Below are 25,077 nucleotides of genomic sequence, written 5' to 3'. Positions count from 1 at the left end.
CCGTAAATCAACAGTTGTTTTTAATGATGTCAAAGTTCATTTCAGTAGTTGACAACATTTGAATATGTCTGGATGCTGACAGTTGTTCATAAATAAATATAGCCTAAAACAGACATGATATACTTTTTTTTTGTTTCTAAGGGAGGTTTTTTTTCATAGATTGTATCAAATGTGCCTACATGAGCAAATGGTCATCTATGCCCTTTTATATATTTACAGCAGCTAAAAATCTAATTAATTCATGGAAAAAAAACTTTAAAACTTAAAGTAAAGATTATACTGTGTCTTTCAAAGCCCACAGGATATAACCACCATTGTAACAAGCTACGTATTACACTCTTACAAAGCACAAGCAAACCACAAACACACTACAAAGAGAAATCAACCAAAATTTAGCACCTCAACCACTGAGCAGTGCTGCCTGGCACTGTTACAAACATAGGCAAACCTGAATCTTAAAAGTGCAAATACATTTTAAGTAGATTTAAAATACATTATGTACATTTTGTATACATTAAGTTCAAGTAATCCCGCTAAATGTGATGTGACATAGCTCAGGCCTGCTTCACACTGGCCAGTTGATTTACTGGATACAGCCGACCTCCTCGTTAAACGTGGAATAGTCCTGTTTCAAAGCAGATATGACTTGATGTAGAAGGGAAAGCACAGGTGTTCCTAATAACATTAAGAATGGCTCTGTTCTATGACATTCAGTCATTATTTATTGCCTTATTTATCCCAGTGCTTTTCCTACTGCGTTATGCCAAATTGTCTTTTGCAAGAAAGGATAATATCTGACCCCAAACAAGCTTTGTTGTCCCATATTTGTTGCTTCCAAAGATCTGCTTCCCTGTGGAGTTTTCCACATTACCATTAATAATTTACCTGCGCTACAAAACAGAATTTCTTTCTAAAAAGCATTTTCGTAGACAAACTTATCCCATCTTCTTTGCCACAGAGCCAGGGCTTTCTCCTGTTGCTTCGAAGTCAAAGAACTGTACCTGAAAGACAGACGATGGAGATGTCAGTGAACGCTCTGCTGAGGCATGTGAGCCCTCACGCACAATTCAATCACCTCACCTGATAGAGTTCATAGCCAGCTCTTTGAGGGAGCCTAAACGGGATCTAATCCCACCAAAGCCCACAAACGCTTCGTAGAAGTCATAAGAGAGTCCAGAGGCGCCGAACATGGCAGGGTCGTCGGAACTGATGACCACCGGGTGGTTTTCTGACATCAGCGCAGCTGCCGGGTGGTTTCGCATATCAGTAACTAGCTTCAACACCTGAACGAGGATAGGAAAGCAGATGTTTGTTTAAAAGATGCACGATAAATTTAATTACAGTTCATAGTATTTTTAAGTATTACACTAGTAAGTATTTTTAGAGTACAGTATGGTTTACGAGATGACAGTGTACCTGGTTGGAGATGGGGCACACTTCCAGAGCCACCCCTCTCTTTCTGGATAGTTCCTTGGCCACTGGGTGGCGAAGCAGAGCAAACCCATGGCCAATACGGGACGTGTTCAACAAAAGAGCATCCAGCAAGTTCTGGTCCACATCGGTGCCCTCCAGATCTATACTTAGTAGAGACAAACCAAAATGGATGCTATTTTGGGATGTTTTTATAACACAAAAAGTGATGGTTCTTAAAAGACTTTGTAATGATTTAATTTCTGTTGTTTGGTAACAACTTGGAATAGGACAAAAAAGATTGGACAGATATGTTTATGATAAGTTTGACATTGGTAGTTGTTTAAACATGTCTACCAATACATTTCTATGACTTTGCAGTAAATTCTCATGACCATACATTCTCTGAATCGACATGACGTGTTTCAAAGTCCACAGTAAATCTTAACTCAAATGAATGACAAGCTATGGCTGTCGTGGAATATGAGCTGAATAAAGCTTGTATTGTACATTGTACACAGGGCTTGACATTTCATGTTTAGATCCCCATCAACTGTGACTTGTGGTTTTCTTGAGTTACTCGCCACTCAACACTCTCACCACACAAAATGTAGTTGTTGGGAAATGATGTTTTAGTTGAGTCAAGTTGACCGGTGTGCTACAATTGACTCGAAGAACTACATTTACAACCCTTTTAAATGCAAATGACCACTACATCCAAATCAAGACAACATCAAATGTATCACTAGTCATCAAATATTCAGCTCTGATTAGGTTGTGTGTGTGTGTGTGTGTGTGTGTGTGTGTGTGTGTGTGTGTGTGTGTGTGTGTGTGTGTGAAGCTCCTTTTGTTTGAAAACATGCAACTAATAAAAACAAAGACATAAAAAAGAGTAAGTGACGTAACTGCACTGCCCGAACATGAAGGTATTGTTTAACACATGTAGTTTTTCCGCAGTCTATCTCATTAAACCGGTATTTGTGAAGCTAATCTTCATGACTTTCTGGGTTCAACAACTGTCCCAGGCCTGGAAATTACTACTTTCAAAACTGCTACTCCTACTAGTTCACTCACATTTATCTGGATGAAGTTGATAATCCCTAGACCTCATGTACGGATTAACCTCTGAGCCACGTGGTGCAGTATGCGATGTGTAATACCGTAGTGGTACAAACTGAATGCGTATGAGCTCACCGGTCTCTCCAGCATGGAAAAAGAAAGGAAGCGTCACCCCTCTCTCTACTGGCAGTGACAAGGCCTCTCTGAAGTACCACAGGGGTCTGCCTCTGTCCTCGCGGCCCACCTTTACACGAAGACAAAAAAAACATAAACCTTCAACAAATACGGAAGTCACGCTTTTACATTAGACATGCTTAAGTAATGCTTGCTTTCACAGATTCAAAACAGTTACATGAAACTAAAAATCAGACGATACAAAAACTGACAAACTCATGCTCACCAGGTCAAAACCAGCCATGATATCTGGGAAGTCTCTCCGCAGCTTCATAGCCTCCTCCACCACTCTGGCCATCACTGATGCATTCACTCCCCTGATAACAGCACAGCGTGTGATTACATCAACATCCTCTTAGGTCTGCTGGGGAGCCAATGAGCAGTAAGCCATTCAGACTAATAAGTAGCATCTATTGTGAGGGTAGTCACCTGGAGTTTGTGAAGATGATCCTCGCTCCGAAGAAGTCTGGGTGGTCCGCTGTGAACTGTCTGGTGACGTCCTGGTAGGTCTTCAGAGTCCAGGCCGTGTCGTGGGTGCTGCCGTCCAACTCGTATATCTGAGTCACAAAACAACAAGACACTCACTAACCGCGATACACGAGCAGACAAGGGAATGCACCGGGCATGACTTTGGTGTACCTCTGGGAGTAAAGCTCGCAGCTCCAGGTACATGATGTTGTCCGTGTAGAACTCGGTGAGACCTTGGTAGTAATAGTCTCTGAACACAGGAGCGTATGTGACCAGGCCCCACACTGCAAGGAAGGCCTGTTCAAACCGATCCCATACCACGTCCTGACTGGGGTACACCATTTCTGGATCCTGATCCGTGAAGAGCGTCATGTTGCCAGTGATGCTGTAAATATATAAGACATGGTTGTGATCAGATTATTTTGGGTTCACTTACCACAGTCGGAAAAAGGAAATACATCTCATTAAGAGAGTAATTCAATAATTTGTTTGGGACCTTTACATACAAACTGTATCATGCTAAACTTAGCTGCAATTTAAAACTGCCATCCATACTAACAAGGACTGTCTGAGCAGAGATTAATATAACAATAAAGTCTGCTTGGAGTCATGTGTTTATGGGCTTATTTCCTGTTAGATACTCTCTGTTTTCCATGAGGGTTTCAGGTAACTGGCAGTCACAGCAGAGTGTAATGACGAAACATTCTGCTACAACAGAGGCAACAAAAAGTGATAAATGATACGCAGGCTTCAGTAGCCGTAAATGACTCCCTCAGAATGGAGTAAACAAGCCCTGATATTTCCAACTACATACTTTTGTGTTGACACAATGATAAATTAGAGGTGCATTTGAAGTCAGTCATTGTCGCACTCAGTGGAAAAGTGCATACTGGTACATTTCATGGGACAATAACTTCAGAAGTTTACATGAGAAACAGAAAAAAAGTAGACTCAGAGAAGAAAAAGAGTCCAATCATCGAGATGTCATGTAGAATAAAATATACTGTTTTCTGTAGCTTGTTTATAAATCTGTGGTATGTATTTGAACTAAATATTCGAAGCCCGTCCAGAAATAAAACCCCACGTGTTGTCAAGATCCGTGGTGTTGCTCATCTTGGCCCTGAGGTTCTCCAGGAGGGTCCAGGGAGAGCAACGTGGTAGAGCTTTAGGCCACCGGGACGAGAAGATGAATCTGATGGACTGATTGTCAGTGAAGCACATGTAGCAGTGGGGACGATAAGTCACGTTCTTCACGAGCCACTCTACGTCCACCATGGACAAGTCGTGGACATGGAGAGCTCCTCCTGAAACAGGGAATTACAAAACTATAAAGAACCCGGACTCTGATTCTGGATTTACAGATAACTCCTAAATATTCCCTGTATGGAGAAACCCAACATTTGTGATTTTCCAGCAACTTTTGAGAACACAATGAAAGTAAATGAATGCTATGAACATGCTTTGAGGCTTGGGACTGAACATGCCTTTAGGCATCTTCTGCAGCAGGTTGAAGATGGGACCGGTCCTGATGAGGTCCTTGGCCTTGAAGAAGTGCATGGCGGGAGGAAAGTCTGCTCTCGCCATCTCCTCCTGCTTCATCTTAAACAGGAGAGCGTCCAGCCGCTGCTCGGCGTCAGTCAGCACCATCTGCCCGCCCGTCTGCATGGAGGCCTCCAGTTGTATGAGGGCCTCTCTCTGCCGGGGGTCCGGGACGGCCAGGCCACCGGTCAAGTAGTACAAGAGCAGACAGGCCACGGCCGCGCGGGGGCGCTGTAGCAGCACTGCCATGGCTCTGAGAGTTTGTGGGGCTTCTAAGAGAAAACATAAAAACTGGGTTAGTCAGGAAAAGCTTGTTTCGACAACCCAAAACAGTTGTTCTCTAATAGCTGAGGTAAAAATAAATAATAAACCTTTAACCTCCAACATTATCCGGAATAGAGTAAATAAAAATGACCAGGTGTTTGTCCCTCAGCAGTCATTTCCACCATGTTTACACGCTAATACTGAGATTACCGAGTGAAAAGTGAACGTCACATCTAGTGTGATAGTCGTGTACACAACCAGAGGATAACATAAACAACAATAGTAGAGTCGGAAGTAAACTCACGCAGGTCACTGCGTTCATTTGCGTTATATATAGGTTGAACAGAGACAAGACACAAGACGACCGGTAACTGTTACATTACCTTACTTTAATCACAGTCTGTCTCTTTAATGTACAGCCGCATTACTGTAAAACATTCCCATTTAACGGACAGCTAGTGCTTCAGTAGCTTAGCTGGTGCCTCGACAGCTGGCGACGATGTACGTAAACAGTCCGGTAGAGTCACTTTAAAAACATATACAGACATAAACTTGCTCGACAGCGTCAACTGGAAATACATGTATGGTTTGGTCGAATAGCTTACTTTATTATTTCAGTGTTACAAAAGTAGCAAATAAGCAGCGCTAAAGCTAAGTTGGGGTCTTTGTCCGTCTAGTCAGTGATTGACTAGTCTAGATGTGTTTTTTTCCTGTGTGGGGTGCAAACCTGAAGTCCCGCCTCCGCCCCGATATGATTGGCTGAAATTGAACCCGGATAATCATTTGATTGGTGGAATGTAGGGGCGTAATAATAATTGGCAACACAGTGTTTTTGAAACGAATGTCCAATCCCCGATGCACCCTGTGGACATACTAGTTCATGGCTTGTTTTTTGTTTTTCTGGGATACACTTTGCGTCATCAACGAGTTTGTCAAATAATACAAACCATAGAAATACTGAACTTTCATTTAGGACAAAAATGCAAATGGAAAAAAACAATAATTTCTGTTGCATGACATACTACATACATCAACAAACTAAAGACATTGCACGTTTCTATTTGAGACATGTATACATAATGAACCAAAAAAGCTAGATAAAGCATGATCTGTACACTATAAAACCTAGGCCTAATTTCTCCATCCAGTCACAGTAAAGATACACACCTGTTACCCATCGTTACTTATTGAAGGGACACTTAAGTATTCCACTCGTAAAAGGAGCAGCTATTCAAATTGAGATCTTAATGGAATAAAACTTCATCTCAACAGATAAAATACTTCAGATGGGATAACTGAATTCAATGTATACATCTTTTCTTCCAAATAAGGAATGACCATTTAAAAGCTAGATACATAAAACTCGACAGACTCAATTCCAGACATTCGTCAACAAGCATTTTCAAAGTTATTGGATAAGTTGTATTGGAAATAGCATCTTTACCGTAAATAATTCTCTTTGGTTTGATTTTGTTTGTTAGAAGGATAAAGTCCTACACTTATTCCCATCTTTGTTCTTTATTTTCCAACAGATTGTCAGTTGTAGTTCTACAACCTGCTTACTAAGTATCTTAATTGCATGTCTCATTTGAATTTTTTCACTGTGCTTAGTCTGTCCTCTTTAGGCTTGAACAAAATCATGTACTCGTTTGCTTACAAGGGGCCCTTGAAGGAAGCGTGAGGAGCCATGCTGCTTCCCCTTGACGTCACAGCACATCTCCTGCAGATATGAGAAGAGTCAAACAAAGCGGCACACAATCTGTGGAGGGTGTTCGTCAAGAGGATAAGCACTAATTGAAGGCGATGGCGTGAGGTGCTCCAATAGATTAATGCATTGTCTTGCATTGGCCCTCTTGTTTTGTCTGTTTGCATTTCATTACTTTTGCCCTTTCAGTTTCTTTAACGGATTATAGATACATGCCCCATTACTACAGCAAAGCATTATTTTATGAATATTTTTTTCACAGCACTGTTAATTTAAGTACAACTGCACAAGTCTAAAGTCCCCTGATATACCGTGAGTGACGTGACTAGTAGTGAACAGTATATATATTTTTTTACTAATATGATTTTTTTTTTTTAATTGACAATGATTAAACACTCTTGTTCGAGAAAAGTGATTTATTTCTAAGAAATGTACAGTATAGAAAATACTCTGTTCCATTTCCAAAATAATCTATGTCAGTCAGATAAGAACTTGTAAACGTCACTGAAAATTAAAACGTACAGTTCTCTTTTTTCAATGCCACCATGCTACTGAGGTAAAAGACAACTAAAAACAAAAAAAAAGAAATATCAAGAAAAAATAGAAACATACACCACATTTATATTAAAACAAGTCCAAAAATGTACAAAAATGCTGGAAAGAGAAAATAAATATGATTCACATTTAATCACGTCTATATGGTTTTCACTAGTGCAGAGAGATGACAGCAGAGTAAAAGTGAGAGATGAATGCACACTTCGATCATCTGGTGCCGATTCTACACACCAGAAACACACACACACACACACACACACACACACACACACACACACACACACACACACACACACACACACACACACACACACACACACACACACACACACACACACGTACAGCATAAGACAGCATCACAACCATAGACCTTTAAAATCAACACTGTCGTTCATGCATTAGACAGTGCAAGTGAACGCACTACCTCCAAAGTGACCCTTTAGGCCCACTAAATATTGAGACACCCTATTTGAACTAAATAGTCTTTTGTGACACATTTAGAAAATTGTCTCACAGCTTCTAGCACTTTCCTATTCCATCATCCTCCCTCAAATATCTCCTTACAATGCCGTAGGTACCTACTCCTAAGGAACATAGTAAACCCATAATGACGCCACACTCTATGCAGTCCATTACAGGCCCTAGACTGGAAGAACGCCTACTTTGTCTAGTTCCAACAACCTTTAGTCAGAAAGGCATGCACTCTGTACAACTTAAGACCAATTTACAGACACGCGACGTTGTATTGTCCATCATACTTAAAAACTGATAAAGAAAATGCCGTCTCATTAAAAAGATTCACGGTTTGCTTCATTTACAGAACGCCCGTGTCAGTCAGTGTCAGTCGGCAACATATAATTCGACACAGCAACCTGTGATCTAGATGGTCCTGTATCGTAAGGCCATTTCATTCATTTCAGTTCTGTAGGACTACAAACTAATAGTGGTGCTAAAAATCACCAGCTGGTCACAAAGTGTTGACCCACAGGAGTCTGGCAGAGCATGAAAAGAAGTTCAGGGACTCAGTAGATGCCAATGAGGTAGATTAATTTACTGTCATCGCTAAACTGCACAAGTGGGGTTCACAGATGCAACATGGACATGATAACGGTGACGGTGCAGGACCAAACCTGCGCGGACCTCATCAGTTATGAGAAAATGCATTGGTGGCTCTTTTAAAAAAAATTATTAAAAAAAACAGGAATGTGGAAAAACTCAAATTTTATCCATCTCACTTCAAATCAACTTTGATTAAAATGAAAAAAGAGACAGGTGGTGGTGGTGAGGTGGATCCATTTGCCACAGTTGCAGTCCCATTTTCCTTATGCTGCTCCTCCTTCAAATAATGCAGACAAATACCCGTATATAGAAACTGTACACCCTGAGGATCTGTTTAGTGTTGACATGGGGAAGAGGAAGCACTCAAAAGACGCAACCATGCAAAGGGCAGAGCCGTGAATTAACAAACAAAGTACACACTTTTAGGTGGAATGCAACAAAAGTCACAATTAAAAAAACAAACAAAAGCAGGATTTTATGCGTTTGTTCTGCGTATGTGCATTTACCAGCTAGCAGAACATGTCATTTGAGAATTTCCCCCGTCTGGGACAAGAGATAAGGATATATTTTCATACATAGATGTGTTTGACTAAAAATAAAACTGTCCAAGGCCACTCAATTCCAAGAGGTCTTGACTAAAATCCATAGTGCAGAACAGAGAGTTATGTCATTTTGCGCCATCTTTGCCTGTCACTCTGTGCTAGTCAAAGACATTCTGGACAATGAAGGCAGCTTTGAAAGATGCATATACGGCGTGTTAGCTAGAGAAACACCGTTAGAGTAGGGGTGGACACGGACAGCAACTGGGCCTTTTTCAGGACGGCTTCTGCTTAAGATCAGTGTTTGTGTACTTTCACATGCAGCTAATCTGCTGTACACACTTTGTCTACACATTCACTCATACATTCACAAAAGGTAATCAAGGCAATTGCAAGGGGCCTGTGAGTTGACTGGGTTAGGGTGACAGTCTCATAGTACCTTCCTTTTCTACACCTGAGTTTAAAGATAGGGTTGGAACAGAAAATATCAGTAAAAAACAACAACAGTCTCTCTCGTCTCCATCACATCCCTCCTCAGCTCCATCAACTACTACAGTCAAAGGACCAGATAGGCAGCAGGCTGTGTTCAGTGTCCTTTAATCCATTCATGTTCCCATTGCTCAAAGAGGAGAGGGCCAGTGTTGTGTGTTGGGCAGGTTGGCCTGGTGGTTAAAACAGCTGCCCTTCTGCTGGAGGACGCTGGTTCAAACACTCATGACGGGAAGAAACCCCTGTGGTGAAGTGACCTCGAGCAAGTCAGTGAATCCCTGCCAGTTCATGTGAAGGAAAGAATTGTTCTCCAGGCCTCAAAAACATTTCACATTATCATCATCATCATCATCTCGGTTATACCAGCTGCCTGGTTGGATCTTGGAGTTCAGCGGTGGGCGAAACCGAGCCAAAAGGTTCTTGTACAGTGTAAGAAAATCATTAAGAAATGTATGTGGAACAGAGGGTCCATCTACAGCACACCCACATACTCTTCCTTCTGGCTCACTGCTTTCTCCATATTGATAATAACATGCCTGAAAGGAGAAGAACAATTAGTAAAACACGTAACATTTGAACACAACACGAACATAGCTCGACAGCATCACGATGTCACCTCTGTGTTTTGGAATCTTATGAACGCCTTTTGGCAGCATGTTTATGTTCTTAGGGATACACACCGTAGGCATATTTAAGGAAAGATAATAAAATAGGAAATTGCTAGAAGCTGTGAGACAAAGTTTTAACATAAAGTGGAATGTGGAACGTCAGTTTTACTCACTCTGATATGATTCTTGTCACACTCCTTGTTTACTGCTGGGGCCTCCTGGAGCAGCCATCATCTGCTGCCTGTGACCATAAAATAATAAATGTTGTCAACATCGTTGCTGTTACTAAAAAGGTCAAGTTGCCACTCTTGTTTGTTTTAAAGGTTGTTGCATTAAAGGTTGTTTTACTGTAAATTACCAAATAACTAAGAGACAAATCCCATCAACAGTACATGGGTTGAAGAGGAAACTTGTGGCCCAAAGAAATACAAATAAAACCAATCACATGATAACTGCAGGTCACAGAGTATTAAGCAGTGGCGATGAACGAGGCAGTGCAAAACATTTAAACTTAAAGCCATCTTATTAAAAGAGAATTTGCAGATTTTCAAACGTATCTCTCTCTACCTTGCCATGTTAGTTATAAAGCAGAAACCTTCGGTGCTGAGAAATGAATCCAACGTGGCCCGGCCAAGCGGCCGTTTCAGGCAAAATATGAGTGCAGTGGATGTTTTGGAGGACTTGTGTAGGTTTTACAGTATTTTGGCTATTTAGCCAGAGAGAGGCCATTTGAGGCTGCAGAAGCTGTACGGTCTTATTTTCCGATGTAGGTGTAAGAATATTTTCTTTATTGATTTATTGGGAGTCGATTATGTTTATTAATCAGACAGAGCGAAACTGCCGCTTACGCGTCATGCATCCTGGTATATGGAGGCACAATTACACCTTGAGGTGGATGGTCAGTCCACGCTTTTACTGAAACTGCTCTTTGTCAATCAGTTTTATTTGTCTTTTTAATATTCACGGCTCCGCAGCAGCAGAGATCAGCTTTCTCGGTCAATAGAGGATTCACTGGGGAATGTATTTCTTCAGTGGACTATATTTATCATTTATCACCATGTGGATGTCCAATTTATCATTGGATAAACACATAAAAAGGTGGCGAATCCCCCCCCCCCCCCCCCCCGAGGCCAAATGCGGTGCTTCTTTTGTCATAACCCATTCCCGTGTTTAAACCTATTCAAATTGGACTTTGGAGGTTACTGCAAGCCTAACTCACAATGTCCTGAGTCTATAGCTCAATAAAAAAAATATGCTTTCAGACATAGACCACAGATACAGAGAAAATAGCAATAGACACCAAACTATAAACTAAAGACTGAATAAATCATTTTACCCTGGGTGTAGGAAGTGTTCTGGTGCCAGGCCTCTCTGCTGAATCATCATACCCTGGAAATTCCCCGCAGGCCGGGGGTGTCTGTACATGACCATGCGTGTCTGACCCGGCGAGTAAGGCAGCTGCTGGGGCCGCTGCAGAGCCTCCATCAGATGTGGGTGAGGTCTTTGGGCGGCATAGCGTCCTGGATCTGAGTATGGCTGGCCAGGGTAAGGAGCTCCGTTGCCATTTCCGCGAGTCTGAAACATCATGTGGGGTGGAGGAACGCCACCGCGCTGCATCCCAGGGTGCATCCCAGTGGCGCAAGGGTCGAACATGAAGCCCGACACCATGTGTGCAGCGGAGGCAGGGTGGTGCTGTTGAGTTGGCTGGGTGCTACGGCGGCGGGCAGCAGCATTATGGCTGTCGAGGTCCAGGATTTCTTTAGGGCTCTCGGGTCGCTCTGAGCTCTCCTCGTGAGCCCGCTTCGCAGGGCTGCCACCGCTGCCGTTGCATCCGCTGGGCTGCTCCCTGCTTTCGCCCTTCCTCTCTTCTGGGCCTCCAGGGTGTGGCGCTACCTCCGGCACAGGGCCAGGGGACATCAAACTGGAGCCCTCAGAGCCCAGTGGTGACACGCTGCTCTCCTTCAGCTGACCGTTGCCTCTGGCACTAGCTACAGGTAGGTAGCCATTGGGCGGCATCGGTTGGCGAGCCTGATAATGAGGCCGATGCCACTCCTCTGGAGGATAACTTCCTCTACTGTTGGCCTGGTTATGGATCTGAGGTTGGGAATGGGGTTGTGGGAAGTAGTGCTGTTGCTGGTACTGATGAGCTGGGTACACGTTGGGGTGGGCCTGAGGGTGCTGTTGGCCTGGTGTGTGGTAGGAGTAGGCAGTGCCTCCCTGCTGGTGGTAGGTGGGGTGCTGAGCAGGATTGTGGAGGGGGTTAATGGCCTGGTTGTGATAAGGGTGGTGAGCCGATGGAGGCATGGGCCTGGTCATGTTAGTCTGGTTGTAGTGTGGATGTAGGTGGTTCCCCATGGCATATGGATCCATGGCTCCATTCACCTGGCCTTGGGAGTGAGGAGGCATGGCTGGATTGTGAGCAGGTGCTGCCCCTCTGTGAGCCTGCATACCTGGGTTACTACCGACCACCTGGGTTTGATGGTGATTGGGGCTAAAGTCCTGGTGTTTATAAATACCATTTGGAGGCCCAGACTTCATCATGTGCTGTGGAGGAGCGGCATTGCCGTCTGTGTCCGGTCTACTTGTGGGCTCACTAGGTCTTTGATCTCCATGGTCCGCTGGGCTAGGCTGGGAAGGTAGTAGTGGAGTAGGATGACTGGGTGGCAACGAGGTAAGAGGAACTGGCTGACGGGGTCCGGGCTGGGCTCCTTGTGTGGCACTCTGTGGCATCCCATGCATGGGGCTGCTCTGTGCAGGACATGGAGAGTTGTTTTGGGGAATGTGGTGAGGGGATAGAAGAGCAATATGTTGCTGTGTGCTCTGGGTCATCGGCTGGGGAGAGCTCCGAGGGTGGCATTGGGGCGGCGTACTCTGGGTTGCCTGAGGTTGCTTCTGTTTTTGGATGTTCTGCTGCTCACTTCGCTGATGTGCATTCTGCATGTGTGACAAGTTGCTCTCGGACATTTGCTGAGTGGAATCCTGAGATGCTGCAACATGCAGCGGCGTTACGGTCTGGTGAAGAAGTGCGGGGCTTTGAGCTTTCTGCTGTGGACTGTTATGCGTGTGCTGAGGGTGGGTGGTGTCAGTGGAGCTGTTGTTACTTGGGTTGAGATGGGATGAAACAGTAGTGGCACTTATGTGTTGAATGGGACAGTTTGTTTGTCTCTGGCCATCTACCTCCTGCTTGTGGCTCTCTGTTGAACTCTGCGACCCTGGTCCGGACGGATTCTCCTCTAATCTGGCCGAGTTAGAGGCGGGGGGGCTCTGCATTCTCTCTGCTGGCCCCGTGAGGTGTTCTGTGGGGCTACGAATGGACGGGTGCTCTCGGTTAATTGAAACTGTGATTTGGTGTGATGAAGCTTCATCCGAAATGTTGGCTGCCATCTTGTTCTCTGATGTCGAGTCTGTTAACATACAGCAAAATGAAAGGAAAGTTAGCGTTGAAAGAGGAATTGTGGGGAGGTTAGCATTTAACATTGATCAACTATTGTTACAAGACCAGATTGTAAAGTCAATACCATTGCATTATGCTGTGTATTATGTCAAAGGATATGAAAAAAATCATCTATCCAAACCAATCAAATGAAAAATACAAAACCAGATCATTAAGAATGTACCCATATCCTTTAAAGTGAGTAAACACATTTTAGGCTTGCTTGTGAAGCCTAACTGACGACATGCCATCTCTTTTGTACCCTCAAAGCAACCAGGAAGAGATTTCACTAAAATAATGAATATTCAATGTGCCACTTACATTGAAAAATAATTAAAAACAAATTGCAAAAATCACACCGAGCAAGGACGAGGATGGGGACGTGCCGATTAACAAATTGAGCCACTACAGTCCAGTAAGAACACTTGTGTAGAAAGGTCAGACTGTGCTTGGGCTCCTTCATGCAGAATATAGACGGCTAGTGAAATACTGAGAGAGAAGGTCAGGTCTACCTTTGGGCAGCGTGTCTGTCTGTAGAGAAGGCTGGCTGTCTGGCCCATTGTCTCTGGCAGGACGCAGCAGCTGAACCTCAGGGGCAGGGGGAGGCTGCTGAGAGGGGTGAGCTGGGATGGTGCCAATTCCTGATGGGGGCCCAGGCTGCTGAAAGTTGCCCATGTGCTGATGAGGGGTACCAGCAGGGGGTCCAGAAGAGGCTGACAGCTGCTGCAGGGCCAGCATCTCTGGGCTTTCCAGCATGGACGCCAAGCGTGTCCTGCCAGAGGAGTCTGGGAGGGGAACAGGGGGGCGTGAGGACACGGGGCCCGGGGAACTGACCGCTGCAGACATTTGATACTGGGCATTGGGAGAAGGGTGGGGGTATCCAGCGGCTTCTGGCCAAGGTTTATGCCCCACTGGAGGGGGGACTCCGCCGTAACTAAAGTTGCGCTGGTTTACCATGTTGGGATCTTGCATTCCCATCCCATTGGGTCTCTCCTGGGGATTCATACCAGTCCACATGTTCGATAGGTCCATACCGGGAGGCCTCAAGCCTGGGTAGTTGTGCTGAGGTGGTCTTTCTGGCCCTAGGAATCTGTTGCCCATGGGGTGCATGGTGTGTCCCTCTGGACGGTGGTGTGATGGATACATGCTGGCTTCAGGAGGAGGGCCAGGCTGGAGGCCCAACGGACGTGGACCCAGAGACGGGCCATGAGTCGGACCCATGTAGGGGTGCTGCGGCTGGTGTGGAGGCTGCTGTTGGTTAGGATCTGGGCCCATTGGATACCTAGGACCCATGTGACGTCCCTCAACCATGCGATGCTAGGAGAAAAAAGAAAGAAAGATTTTGGTTAGTTTAAGGGCACATCAGTTGGTTTTACCAGCATCAAGTTGACACAGGAAAAACTCACTTTTTTGTTATAATTAAGTTTAGAAATATGTAATTGGGTCTGTATACCTGCATGTTAAAGTTGTGGGGCAAGCGGTTCAAACTGGGGTCTCCATGCCTGGGAATGTGAGCTGGGTAAGAGAAGCGGGGATCCATGGCCATTCTTTGGCCATACATGTGTGGGCCATGAGGGCCATGAGGGCCAGGTGGACGAAAAAGCTGGTAAGACAACAGAGAGATTCACAGATTACAGTTTTTCTACTGTATTTCATAGGTTTTTAGAAATGTAGAGGAAGCAAAGTTTCCCTGTGGATACCTGTTGCCCTGGGTGGTACATGCCCCTGATGTCTCCTCGATGAATGTGCTGCTGGCTTGGAGGCAGACTGTGGGGGTGAGGGGGGCCATTGGCCCAGTGAAGGGGCGGAGGTGGACGTGTTTGTCTGTTGTCCTCCTCTGAGAGTGAGCTGCCCTTGCCCCCTTGGGAGTTTCTCTTACGCTGGACTTGCTCAGTGGCTTTGATCAGACTTTCAGGTCCCAAATGTTTACTGCTGCCCCGGCTGCGCTTTTTGTCCTTGCGGTCCTTGTCTTCGCTGTTGATGTGGAATTCCTCATCTGTGTCGCCGTCCTCCGATGGAAAGTGTTTTAATAAGGCCCGGCTAAAACACCGTTCCAGAGACTCCGCCATGATAGTGTACTCTGGGGAAAGGCATAAACATTAGCTATGCTCATAGGATAAAACACATACAAGATCTTACAAACAACCCCATGTTCTGCAGCCACACAAATGAAAGCACATACCTGTAGCACATCCACTTCTGTACACTCAAATAACAGCTTTGTATCTGTCACTCTCTCCCTATCACATGACCACACACACGCTCCTACAAACACCTCAGTCCATCTCTCAGTCATTCCTTCACACTCAAACACTGCGGACCAATACGCATGCCATGTACCCATGGACACACACTTGCTCCTCTGTTCTCATCCCAGCGCTGACCGACTGACCAGGTCAGAGGGCATAGGTTGACCCCTCCTCCTCCTCCTCCTCCTCCTGCTGCTGCTCCTCCTGCTCCACCCTGGGCCCCCTTACCACGCTCCTCCCCCTGTCCCTGGGGAGAGTATTCAGTTGGATGGATGGCTCCAGACAGGGGGCTTAGGGGCTGGAATGTTTCTCTGGCACTGCAGGGCTCAGATCCCCCTGAGCACTGGAGCACAGCTCAATCACTCCTCATTAATCACTGTCAAGGCTGCCCTGGCCCCGGCCCCAACACAGCACTAAGTCCGGCCCCCTTTCTTTTGCTCTCTCTCTCCCCCACCGTCACCCCCTGACTGTCACCCCAAAAATTCATATATGCACTTCTTTCTCACAACACACACCAGCTGAAATTGATTTTCATTAGTCTTTAAACTGAGGCCGACGTCTTAATGGAGGAAGCTGGACTGTAAAGCTGGTTTGTGTTTGTGCAAATGAGTTCATTTACCACTGTCTTCTCCATTGTACTCAATGCAGTTCTCAAACATGAGCTTCACGTCGGCAGCAAACTCCTCCTTAGCGACGTACTCCCCATCATTGAGCTTCTTTTCAATGGTGGACAGGTCCATCGGTGTCTGAGGGGATTGGAGCAACAATTAAGTTCAAACGTTTAAAGATCTTAAGTGATGCAATATTCGTGGTTCATTGGGATTCGAACCAACACAAACAAACAAAATCTCACTAACTACTGCTACATGCCAGCTATCAGTGTCCTGTATTCAGTACCTGGATGAGCTCATGGTAATTGGGGGCGTAAGAATCATCCACAGGCTCCAAGAAAGGCCAAGCATCTTTATGGGCCTTCAAGACCTCAAGCACTAAAGAGGAGCGATCAGATCAGACATTAAACACATATTAATGCAGATTGAGATAAAGCAACAGCCTTGAGTAACTGCTCAGAAGCATACCTTTGTATAGAGTCGTGTAGTCGTCATCAATCTCATAGCTGAAATGTGAAACATTCGACATGTTACAAATAATCAATCATGAGTCGTTTAAGTAGAAAGTGAAATCTGGAGTCAAATGTAGAGAGCCTCTTACAATGCTTTATTCCTGCGTGTTCTGTGGACGGGAGAAGAAGGCTCCAAATTGAGGAGTTCAGGTGGCAGGTCTTTTCCTTGAGACAGTAACCAAGCTCTTTCCTCTCGCATCTTCCTCCTCTTTGCTCGCTCTAAGAGAGAGAGAAGGATGAACACAGGGGGCAATTAGAGGCACAAACAATATAAAAAACATCAGTCTCAGGAGGCTGCAGGCACATGTTAATTGCTTTTTTTTCCCCTCAGGCTCTTGAGTTACAGTTTAAATTGCACTTGCTGTCCATTGAGGCTGTCAGGAGAGTCAATGAGAACCAGGCCATGGCCATCAGAGACAGCCGCCGCTCAGATAAGTAGAAAGAAAGCCATTCGTCAGCCATCTTTTCTTCAACCCGGTTGATCAAAAGAGCGTTGCGGAGCAGAGAGAGTGCAAATGTATTGCTGCAAACATGAGAGGCCTGCCGCCCCATGCCGTGTGAATATAAGAGATTTGAGGGAGGATTCCACATATGCGATCCACACAGAGAGCTGGCCGGTTCCTGCTGTTCATCTATAATACATTAATGAGGCTCCTCCACTGAAGCACAATCAGCAGTTCATTAACCCTTGACAGATGACATCAGAGGGGGGAGTGATCCCGGTGATTAAAGGCCCTGAACATTCCCTCTCACAGTCTCTGTGTATGATACATAAATCACAAGGCTCAGAGCGCTGCGATGCTACTGCAGATTTTTAAACCGTTATGAGCCAAATCACAGCAACGGAGATGTGACAGTCTGTGGGAGGGGCGCCCTTCACAATCCATTCTGCCCTTGATCCATGAGTGGTAAGAGTGTGAAAGCCCCCTACCTGCTGCTTACAGGTCGCTGATGAAAGAATGTGAAACTCTTGATGCTCCTTTGATATTTGACTTTTGGCACTGAGGATAATTTTTAGTTTTTTTAACCCTTCTGCATATACGAGCAGACTTATAAGGATGTGGGCTTGCTGCAGTACATGAGTACATTATTTAGATCTGAAAATCAAGGTACTTTTTTTTTTTTTTTTACAAACAGCTTTCCATTTGTGTCACATCCATCTTACCCTCCACAGCTTTGATCTTCTCCATCTTTTCTCTCTGTTGCTCCTCCTGCTGAAGCCTTTCCTCTTCCCGTCGTTGCTCGGCCAGCAGGACCTGCCTGTCCAGCTCTTCGTCTTTCCTCTTCTCCTCCTCCTCTGCTATGGCCTTCAGATTGTCCTGAACACATATAAGCCCATTAGTCAACTCTGAACTCATGGAAAGACGGCTTTTGTATTGAACACGTGGAAACTGAAAGTTGGTCATCTGTAACTATATCAGTGTTAATCATGCAACACCAGGAATAATGTGCAACGGCAAACTAGACAAGTGGCACACTCCAAACCAAAGATAGTGCTGAACAAACACCTCATTGAACCTGTCCAGCTCTGCAGTAGTATACCTGCAGTCTGCCCTTCCATCAAAAAACATGTACACAGACACACACACACACAGACACACACACACACACACACACACACACACACACACACACACACACACACACACACACACACACACACACACACACACACACACACACACACACACACACACACACACACACACACACACCTCCTCCTCTTGGTTAAAGTGTTTTTCAGAGAACCGTTGTGATATGCGAACTGGGGCTGGGTCCAGTAGCTTCTGTTTCTGCTCCCGCTCCTGAAGAGAGAAAAAAAAAGAAAGAAAAAAAGATGAAGATCAACTCTGCTCCTTATCGCTGTAAAGGCACAATCCATAATGCAAATGTAAACAAAAGGCTAATCCTGAACTGGAACGTCCTATCGCTCCAAAACTGATTGTTTTTTAATAGGCCAAGTAGCAACAGATGACAATTTAAGTTATTTGTTTTTCCTAATCGTAAGAATTACATTTTAAAAGTATGCTCGATTTTAATCTAGCATTCCAACTGTTTTTTTTATTTCTGAGTTACATGCGTGGATATGCCTGTATCATTTACAGTATATGGTTCATAAATTACTGATTGAGTCTTCAAGACAGAAAGACAAATTCTGTCACACACAAGCCAGGCCCTGGGGAGTTGTGGAGGAGCAGTGAGTATAGAGAGGTCAGAGGTCACTGGCTCTGCTCTCCCCTCCCCCAAGTCTCCCTCTCTCTCCTGCTGCCTGCAGTCCCCCTGACAGCCTTAGTCTGCTTGAGAGATACACTACATATTGATAGAACACCAGATAGCAAAATCCAGCTCATTTTGAGCACGGTATTTTCAATCCTTCACTATGCATCTTAGAAATACGGTCTATGATCCACATTTCAATCAGTGGTCCAGATATAGCTCACAGGAGGGGAGGAACACCAGCCAGAGAGCTCTGAACAGATCTCTTGAAAGCCCGTCTTTATCAGGGACCGGCTCAGCTCATGTCAGAGTTCATCAGGGAAGATGGACTGTGAATAACCGTCAGCCCGGGGCGGCCAACAGCACTGAGAGGTGTCACACTCAGGCTTCTGGTCGTCCATAAAACAATCATGAGAGGCCTCAAGAATGCATTAGCAGCTGTGTGAAACCTGTGCGTGTGTGCACGGTGAGGAGGCAAAAGAAGGGAGACATGGGTGACAGAGAGGAGAAAGACAGAAAATAAAAAAAATAATAAGACCGATGTTCAAGATCTGATCTATAGTGCCCTCTAAAACTCTTCTGTCCCCCACTCCATCTCTGCCTCGTCTCAGCGTGAAGCACCGGCATATCCCGGGGCTCCACAATTCCTCCCTACATTACCGCCAGCACTAAATCCCTCCTCCACCCAACACACACACACACACACACACACACACACACACACAAGATCGAGTGCCTCTGGTGTCGACACTTAAGAGAGGTCGAGAGAATCCTGCAGCGCAGCAGAGCTGTCATTCAAGAGGCTCCATCCTGCCTCAAGGTGAGCTCCCGCCTGCTGTCAGTGCCCCATGAAATGGCTGGTGACAGCAGCCTGAGACAAGCGGAGGAAAGGATTCAAGAGGCTACACACACTCTGTATTTGACATGCACACACACATACACACACACACAAATACTTTGGGTCTGGGAAATCCCATCTTCATGTAAACTAGAGGATTATGGGCGGTTTAAGTAATTATAAATATGTATTTGTAGTAATTAGACAACACTCAATAACATCCACAAAAAAAATAACTATGTTTTATGGACCATTTCACAGTTGTAAACGTAAACATTTGAAAAGGCGTTCCAGTTTATTACCCGTTGTAGTTCATGTGAACGACAGAAGCTGACAGGAAGTAAACAAGGACCCCAGCAGTTGCCTAGCAATGCCTCTCCGTAGAAGATAAGTTAAAGACAAAGTAAAAATCAAGGGCAGCCTCTATACAGTACCGTGGTGGAATGATGTGATGTACATTTAATGAATATGCAGGATCTTTTGATGTGATCTCCTGCTGTGTTACATCAGTGGAATCTATTTTCACATAAGAAGAACATCGGGGGAATGCACTTCCCTTGAATTGAGACGGTTCTTTGAGCAAAGTCAAATTAATCAGAGTATTTTTTCCACACTGTGATTAAGTCTGATAGACACCATGGTAAGTTCTCTGTGCTTCTTAACATGAAACCGTCTCTTTAAGTCTAACGCGCTGTAGTGGAATTGCATGCTTTCAAAACATGTATGCAGATTAAACTCAAGAAGTCTCCAAGAGGCTCCTCTACTGACCAACACATAACTAGTAAAACATGTAGTTGTACTAGCAGTGAATCTGCTTTCATTACAAATCCACCTAAATGCTTCAATATTATTCCACATTATGGGAGAAAAGGCCTTTTAAGCCCCATATATTTCATGCGAGTATGAGTAGTAGAGCTGAGTGTTCAGTCGATGAAGGATGACACGACATTCATCTACTGACCGTCTGAGAAGTGACCGCTGGCCAGACCACCTTCTTTATACAAGCAGGTGGGATAAACACAGGGACCAAGTTCAGCTTTGACTAGCTGTAGCGTCCAATTACTGAAACTAATAACATTGCAAACTATAGAAATAAGTTGGAATGAAAACTGAGTGTCTAGTGTTTGCTATGAACAGCGGGAAAAATATCTCTATGATCTCCCCCTGAGGTACTGAACACAACATTTGATGACAAATGATCATGAACATGACCCACAGGTATGGCCAAGCCCAATGCAGATTACTACAGAACTCTCCAGTCAGGCCTGAGGCAAACTTCATTACAAAGCTTGTGTGCAGAATTAAGGGCAAGCACAGACCGGCTTCCCTTCACTTCACCTCTCCTGCAGCTGGCCCCGCTAAAGTGTCCCGGATCATGAAAGAAACTCCTTGAGGGGGACAGTGATCCTTCAGAACATGAAAGTAACTGAATGGAGGTAGAAATTGCTCAATCTTTCAAGCTCCATTAGTCCAGCTCCATCGGAACGGCCAATGTCAAAAAGTCACACAGATAGGGACTAAAATCAACATTGATTTAAGTTGATGAAATGACAAATGTATTTGTTTTTTTCTACCTACCATGGCCCTTATACGCTGCATACTTCCAAGAGTATTAAGTTAAAATGAGTTTTTAAGATTAAGTACTGTAATACAGACAAAAAACAAAAACATCCATCCAGCATTTTTAGATGTAAACACTGGCAAATGGTTGGAATTGCTGTTAATGAGCTGTTTATTCATTAATATTGCTCGAGGCAGACAAACTGGACCCTAATGAAGACATTATGCATCGCTGTAATCGGAGCCGATCGTAACGACGTCTCTTTGGTGTCTGACCTTGTGCTCAATCATGCTGCGGATCTCCGGCAGGAAGTTCTGGCTGATGACACGGTAGAGGTGGCGGTCCTGTGGGGACGGTTTGTCCTGGATGCTCTCTACCAGACTGACCCACTGCTCCTCCGAATCACACACAAGCGACCAAGCGCCTCGCTTAAGGCCTGGTAGGAGCAGAGACACGTTGACTTATTGATTCAAGGGGAAATGTAGAGAGACATTACTATCAGTGAAACTGGTAGTCGAAAGTAAAAAAAAATAAATAAATAAATGTGCTTATATTCATGAGATCCTTTTACCTGTGCTAGGGCGGCGATCTTCCAGCTCGTTTTCTGACTTCACTTCGGTCACTTCGCTTTCCAGCTCACTGAAGGTAAAAGAAAACATTAAAAAATAATCTATACAAAATATTCCAGAGGGATTTGAACTATTGCATCTTCAGCAAATTGCAATGTAAAGCGACCGCCTGACACTTTGTGACCATTAGGCTTTTTGGACTTTAGATTACGCTTATGTACAACTGGAGACGAGCGCTATATAGCAGGGAGTTCAGGTATTCAGTATTCTCCAAGTACTTATTCACCTAAGCCTTGAACCTTTCAGTTCCCTTGCACTTACAGTCAAATCCAAACTGCACAGTAGCTACGATGACGGTAAATTTAGGAAAACAACATATACTGCAATTTATATGACCTCCATGATATTCTTCACGATGAGCATGTTTTCCCCACAGAGCCAATTAAAATACAAGGGGTCTACACTCGTGGTGAGAATATGGTTGGTATATGCGAGTATGTGGCCAAGAAACACTCTTTATTATTTATAAATTACATTTCAGATACAGCAGTGGGCTACAGGCCAGTCAACGACTCACTGAGGGCTACAGGGAATCACAGCACAAGTCTTCAAAGCCCTGATCATGTATCATTCTCCTCAGTCATGACTGTGTAGACCCTCTCTATTGGACACAGCCATGGCGTCTGTTGTGACCGCTAAATGCAGATTTTCTTTTGACATAACTGCACATTTGAACATTACGCTTTTGGCAGTGACAACAAACAAAAACATTTTTTATATATTTATTTTCACCATAGCTGAGGTTCTTCCAGTTTTATCTTCTTTGGTGGTCTTCCCCTTTTCTTTTTCTCTGGTAACGTCAGCTCAGTGGTTTCACTGAAAAACAACATCAAGTAGAAGGGATGTCTTTACAATTATAGCCTTTTAACCAAGTAATAAGCAACATGAGAGCTCTATAATTAACCCTTAACAGGCCTGTAAACGAGGGTCAACACTTACCACATGCACTGGTTAACCACAGAAAAAACGTGACCAGTGACATAACGTCTGTTCTTGTTGTACTGGACGGAGGAAGACGATACGACATGCACAGTGATATTTACCTGATCTTCTCTGCTTTCCTCTTGACTGGCTCTTCTTTGTACATGCGAGTGCCGTAAAAGTACCAGTAGAGGGCTCCACTTCCATCCCGCCCCAGCGGTTCCACTCTCAGGCTGTCTGCATCCAGTCCCTGATTGGGGGGGGGGGGTGTAACATCACATTTCTTAAATCATGTGTAGGACTGGGATTTTAAATCATCCGTCATTAGCAGGTGATGTCATTCAGTCCTTTGAGCCTACATGGCTGTGAATCATATACAGACATGGAGCGCTTTCAGCATCTTTCCGAATACATTCGTAACTTGAATCTGATTTATTTTTGAAAGAACTTCTCTTGTGAGAAAACTGTGGAATATATCAGAGGGAAATTATAAACTGACGGAACAGGATGGAAGTAAAATGCTCAGGTTATTATTGGAAGTTAATTCCAGGATATATGTTGTTTTAAAGGTCAAAACTAATTAAAGTAGTCGCAGGTTTTTTTAATGTACTGACCATAAAGTGTTAATGGGATACAATGCGTACAGGCTATGTAGGTCATATTTCAGTGGTTTACACATTAAGTAATGTGTTTTTGTACCTCCTGATTTCAATCCAGTACCTGAGTGTAATGCATGAAAGCCAAAATGTCTAAATAGTTTGAGCGGATCCTCGTGGACGTTTACCTTGAGCAGGTCAAAGACGTCAGCAGCATCCAGGCGGTAGTCGCACAGCCGGTGCAGCAGTTCCACCTGAGTGCGAGGAGGGAGGTTCTCAAAGGGACCCTCTCGTAGTGGGTTGGGCTTCCCTTCCTCCAGCTCCCACCGGTAGCTGATGATGTCGTCCAGGTAACTGCTAAATGCCTGGGGGCTAAAGGGCGGGGCAAAGGAACAGATGAGAGACAGAGAGTGACAGAGGCAGGCGCGATATGTTTCTCAAGACCAAAAAGCAGAACTTTAAACAGCATGAAAACCTTTTCAACACCACGTAACATTTCTTCAGATACAAACATTGACAGCTTATTTGGGCATGCATGCCAGCAGAGCAAATTCATAAAAAAAAGAAAAGAAAAAAAACAACCACTTGATGTACCATTACATCATCACAATAATGTTTTTCTTTCGGTCTCATTTAGTCTTTACATAATCGGCACAATTAACCATTGTGGTTCAGTCCCCCCACCTAAGATCTTCCATTGTATCGTTAGTGTGGACAGTTGTGATGGAGTGGTGCCTTTGCTTTCTGTGAGGGTCTCAGGTTGGTGGTGCTGAGCAGGTAAAGCCAGACTAGGAGGCTTCGGTACGTCCCTTATGTCCTACTTGTGTCTTGTGGTGAAGTGCTGTTTCTTAAGTTTGTTTTGTAACTGATGATTAGTTCTATTAAGGTATGCTCATCCACTGTAAATACATTTGAAACATGCATGTTAGTCTCTCTCTCTCTCTCTCTCTCTCTATATATATATATAAAAATAAAGCAGACTTTTTGATTATAATAATACTTAGGTTTCTATTAGTTGCAATCCCTAAATAATGGATTAATTTATGTTAGATTCATTAAACTGATGGTTGTGACTTGTTACAAATATTTATTGGATCATGAGTTTAAAAGAAACTTTGTTATGTATTAACTACAAAATTAAGATGCATATGACGTTTATTATAACAAATAATAAAAAGGAAATAAGACAGAGGGTTTTTTTTGGTCCATTGAGATCTGTCGGTATGGATAACTGCAACCAATTCAATTGCAAATGCTGTGTGCACATTGTTAGGCCAACACACCGCGTCTCAAAATCAACTAGTGTCCTTTTAGAATGCACAGCTTAGGAAACAAACAAAGTTCAAACTGCCCCATTGGCTTTGAGACAGGGGCTGGACTAATGTCTTTGAATGGCTGAGTGGGGCTGTATCTCTGCTATGAGTGGAAGCTGGTAAATAAATGCTGGTTCCGGTTCAGGTCTTGCCGATTAATCTGTACCTTTCAGTTCCAACTCAGCTGAACAGAACAAGGGCCCGGGGCAGGGGTGAGCATCTCCGCAACGGCACAGAGAAAGAGGGCCAGAAAAATGGCTTATCTTGAAAGAGCAGTGTGCACTTTTCACACAGCTGCAGCCCCCCCCCCCCCCCACTACCCCATCTC

The 25,077-nt window shown here is 44.3% G+C and overlaps 2 protein-coding genes across 3 annotated transcripts in view; both read right to left on the bottom strand.

The window, feature by feature from the left end:
- Nucleotides 1-2: 2 nt before the first annotated feature.
- ada2a (adenosine deaminase 2a) lies at nt 3-6,096 on the bottom strand. Of its 2 annotated transcripts, none has more exons than XM_068724169.1 (10): nt 5,298-6,096; nt 4,596-4,922; nt 4,196-4,415; nt 3,283-3,496; nt 3,073-3,200; nt 2,870-2,960; nt 2,605-2,713; nt 1,417-1,574; nt 1,081-1,283; nt 3-1,001 (listed from the first exon to the last, which is right to left on the bottom strand). In XM_068724169.1, the coding sequence occupies exons 2-10, from the start codon at nt 4,897-4,899 to the stop codon at nt 911-913; spliced, it is 1,518 nt and encodes a 505-aa protein (XP_068580270.1). In that variant the 5' UTR covers nt 4,900-4,922; nt 5,298-6,096; the 3' UTR covers nt 3-910. The 2 variants fall into 2 exon arrangements, with proteins under 2 accessions (XP_068580270.1, XP_068580269.1); XM_068724168.1 differs by having other exon boundaries at nt 5,520-6,096.
- Nucleotides 6,097-6,933: 837 nt separating this feature from the next.
- cecr2 (CECR2 histone acetyl-lysine reader) overlaps nt 6,934-25,077 on the bottom strand; it is a 34,167-nt gene continuing 16,023 nt past the window's right edge. Inside the window, exons 3-19 of the mRNA XM_068724167.1 lie at nt 23,625-23,808; nt 22,963-23,090; nt 22,652-22,735; nt 21,862-21,929; nt 21,566-21,726; nt 18,390-18,479; nt 17,840-17,993; nt 16,764-16,893; nt 16,631-16,668; nt 16,449-16,540; nt 16,171-16,297; nt 15,003-15,382; nt 14,756-14,905; nt 13,815-14,619; nt 11,206-13,273; nt 10,043-10,110; nt 6,934-9,797 (exon numbers count right to left, since the gene is read on the bottom strand). Of these exons, the coding sequence (XP_068580268.1) occupies nt 10,059-10,110; nt 11,206-13,273; nt 13,815-14,619; nt 14,756-14,905; nt 15,003-15,382; nt 16,171-16,297; nt 16,449-16,540; nt 16,631-16,668; nt 16,764-16,893; nt 17,840-17,993; nt 18,390-18,479; nt 21,566-21,726; nt 21,862-21,929; nt 22,652-22,735; nt 22,963-23,090; nt 23,625-23,808 (4,711 nt within the window). The 3' untranslated portion in view covers nt 6,934-9,797; nt 10,043-10,058. The remainder of the gene's footprint in view (nt 9,798-10,042; nt 10,111-11,205; nt 13,274-13,814; nt 14,620-14,755; nt 14,906-15,002; nt 15,383-16,170; nt 16,298-16,448; nt 16,541-16,630; nt 16,669-16,763; nt 16,894-17,839; nt 17,994-18,389; nt 18,480-21,565; nt 21,727-21,861; nt 21,930-22,651; nt 22,736-22,962; nt 23,091-23,624; nt 23,809-25,077) is intronic.

This window comes from Cebidichthys violaceus, unplaced genomic scaffold, assembly GCF_023349555.1.
Source record: "Cebidichthys violaceus isolate CVI_PGR_0920_01 unplaced genomic scaffold, fCebVio1.0.p SCAF_3, whole genome shotgun sequence".
Lineage (NCBI taxonomy): Eukaryota > Metazoa > Chordata > Actinopteri > Perciformes > Stichaeidae > Cebidichthys > Cebidichthys violaceus.
This window is presented reverse-complemented; position numbering and strand designations above follow the sequence as displayed.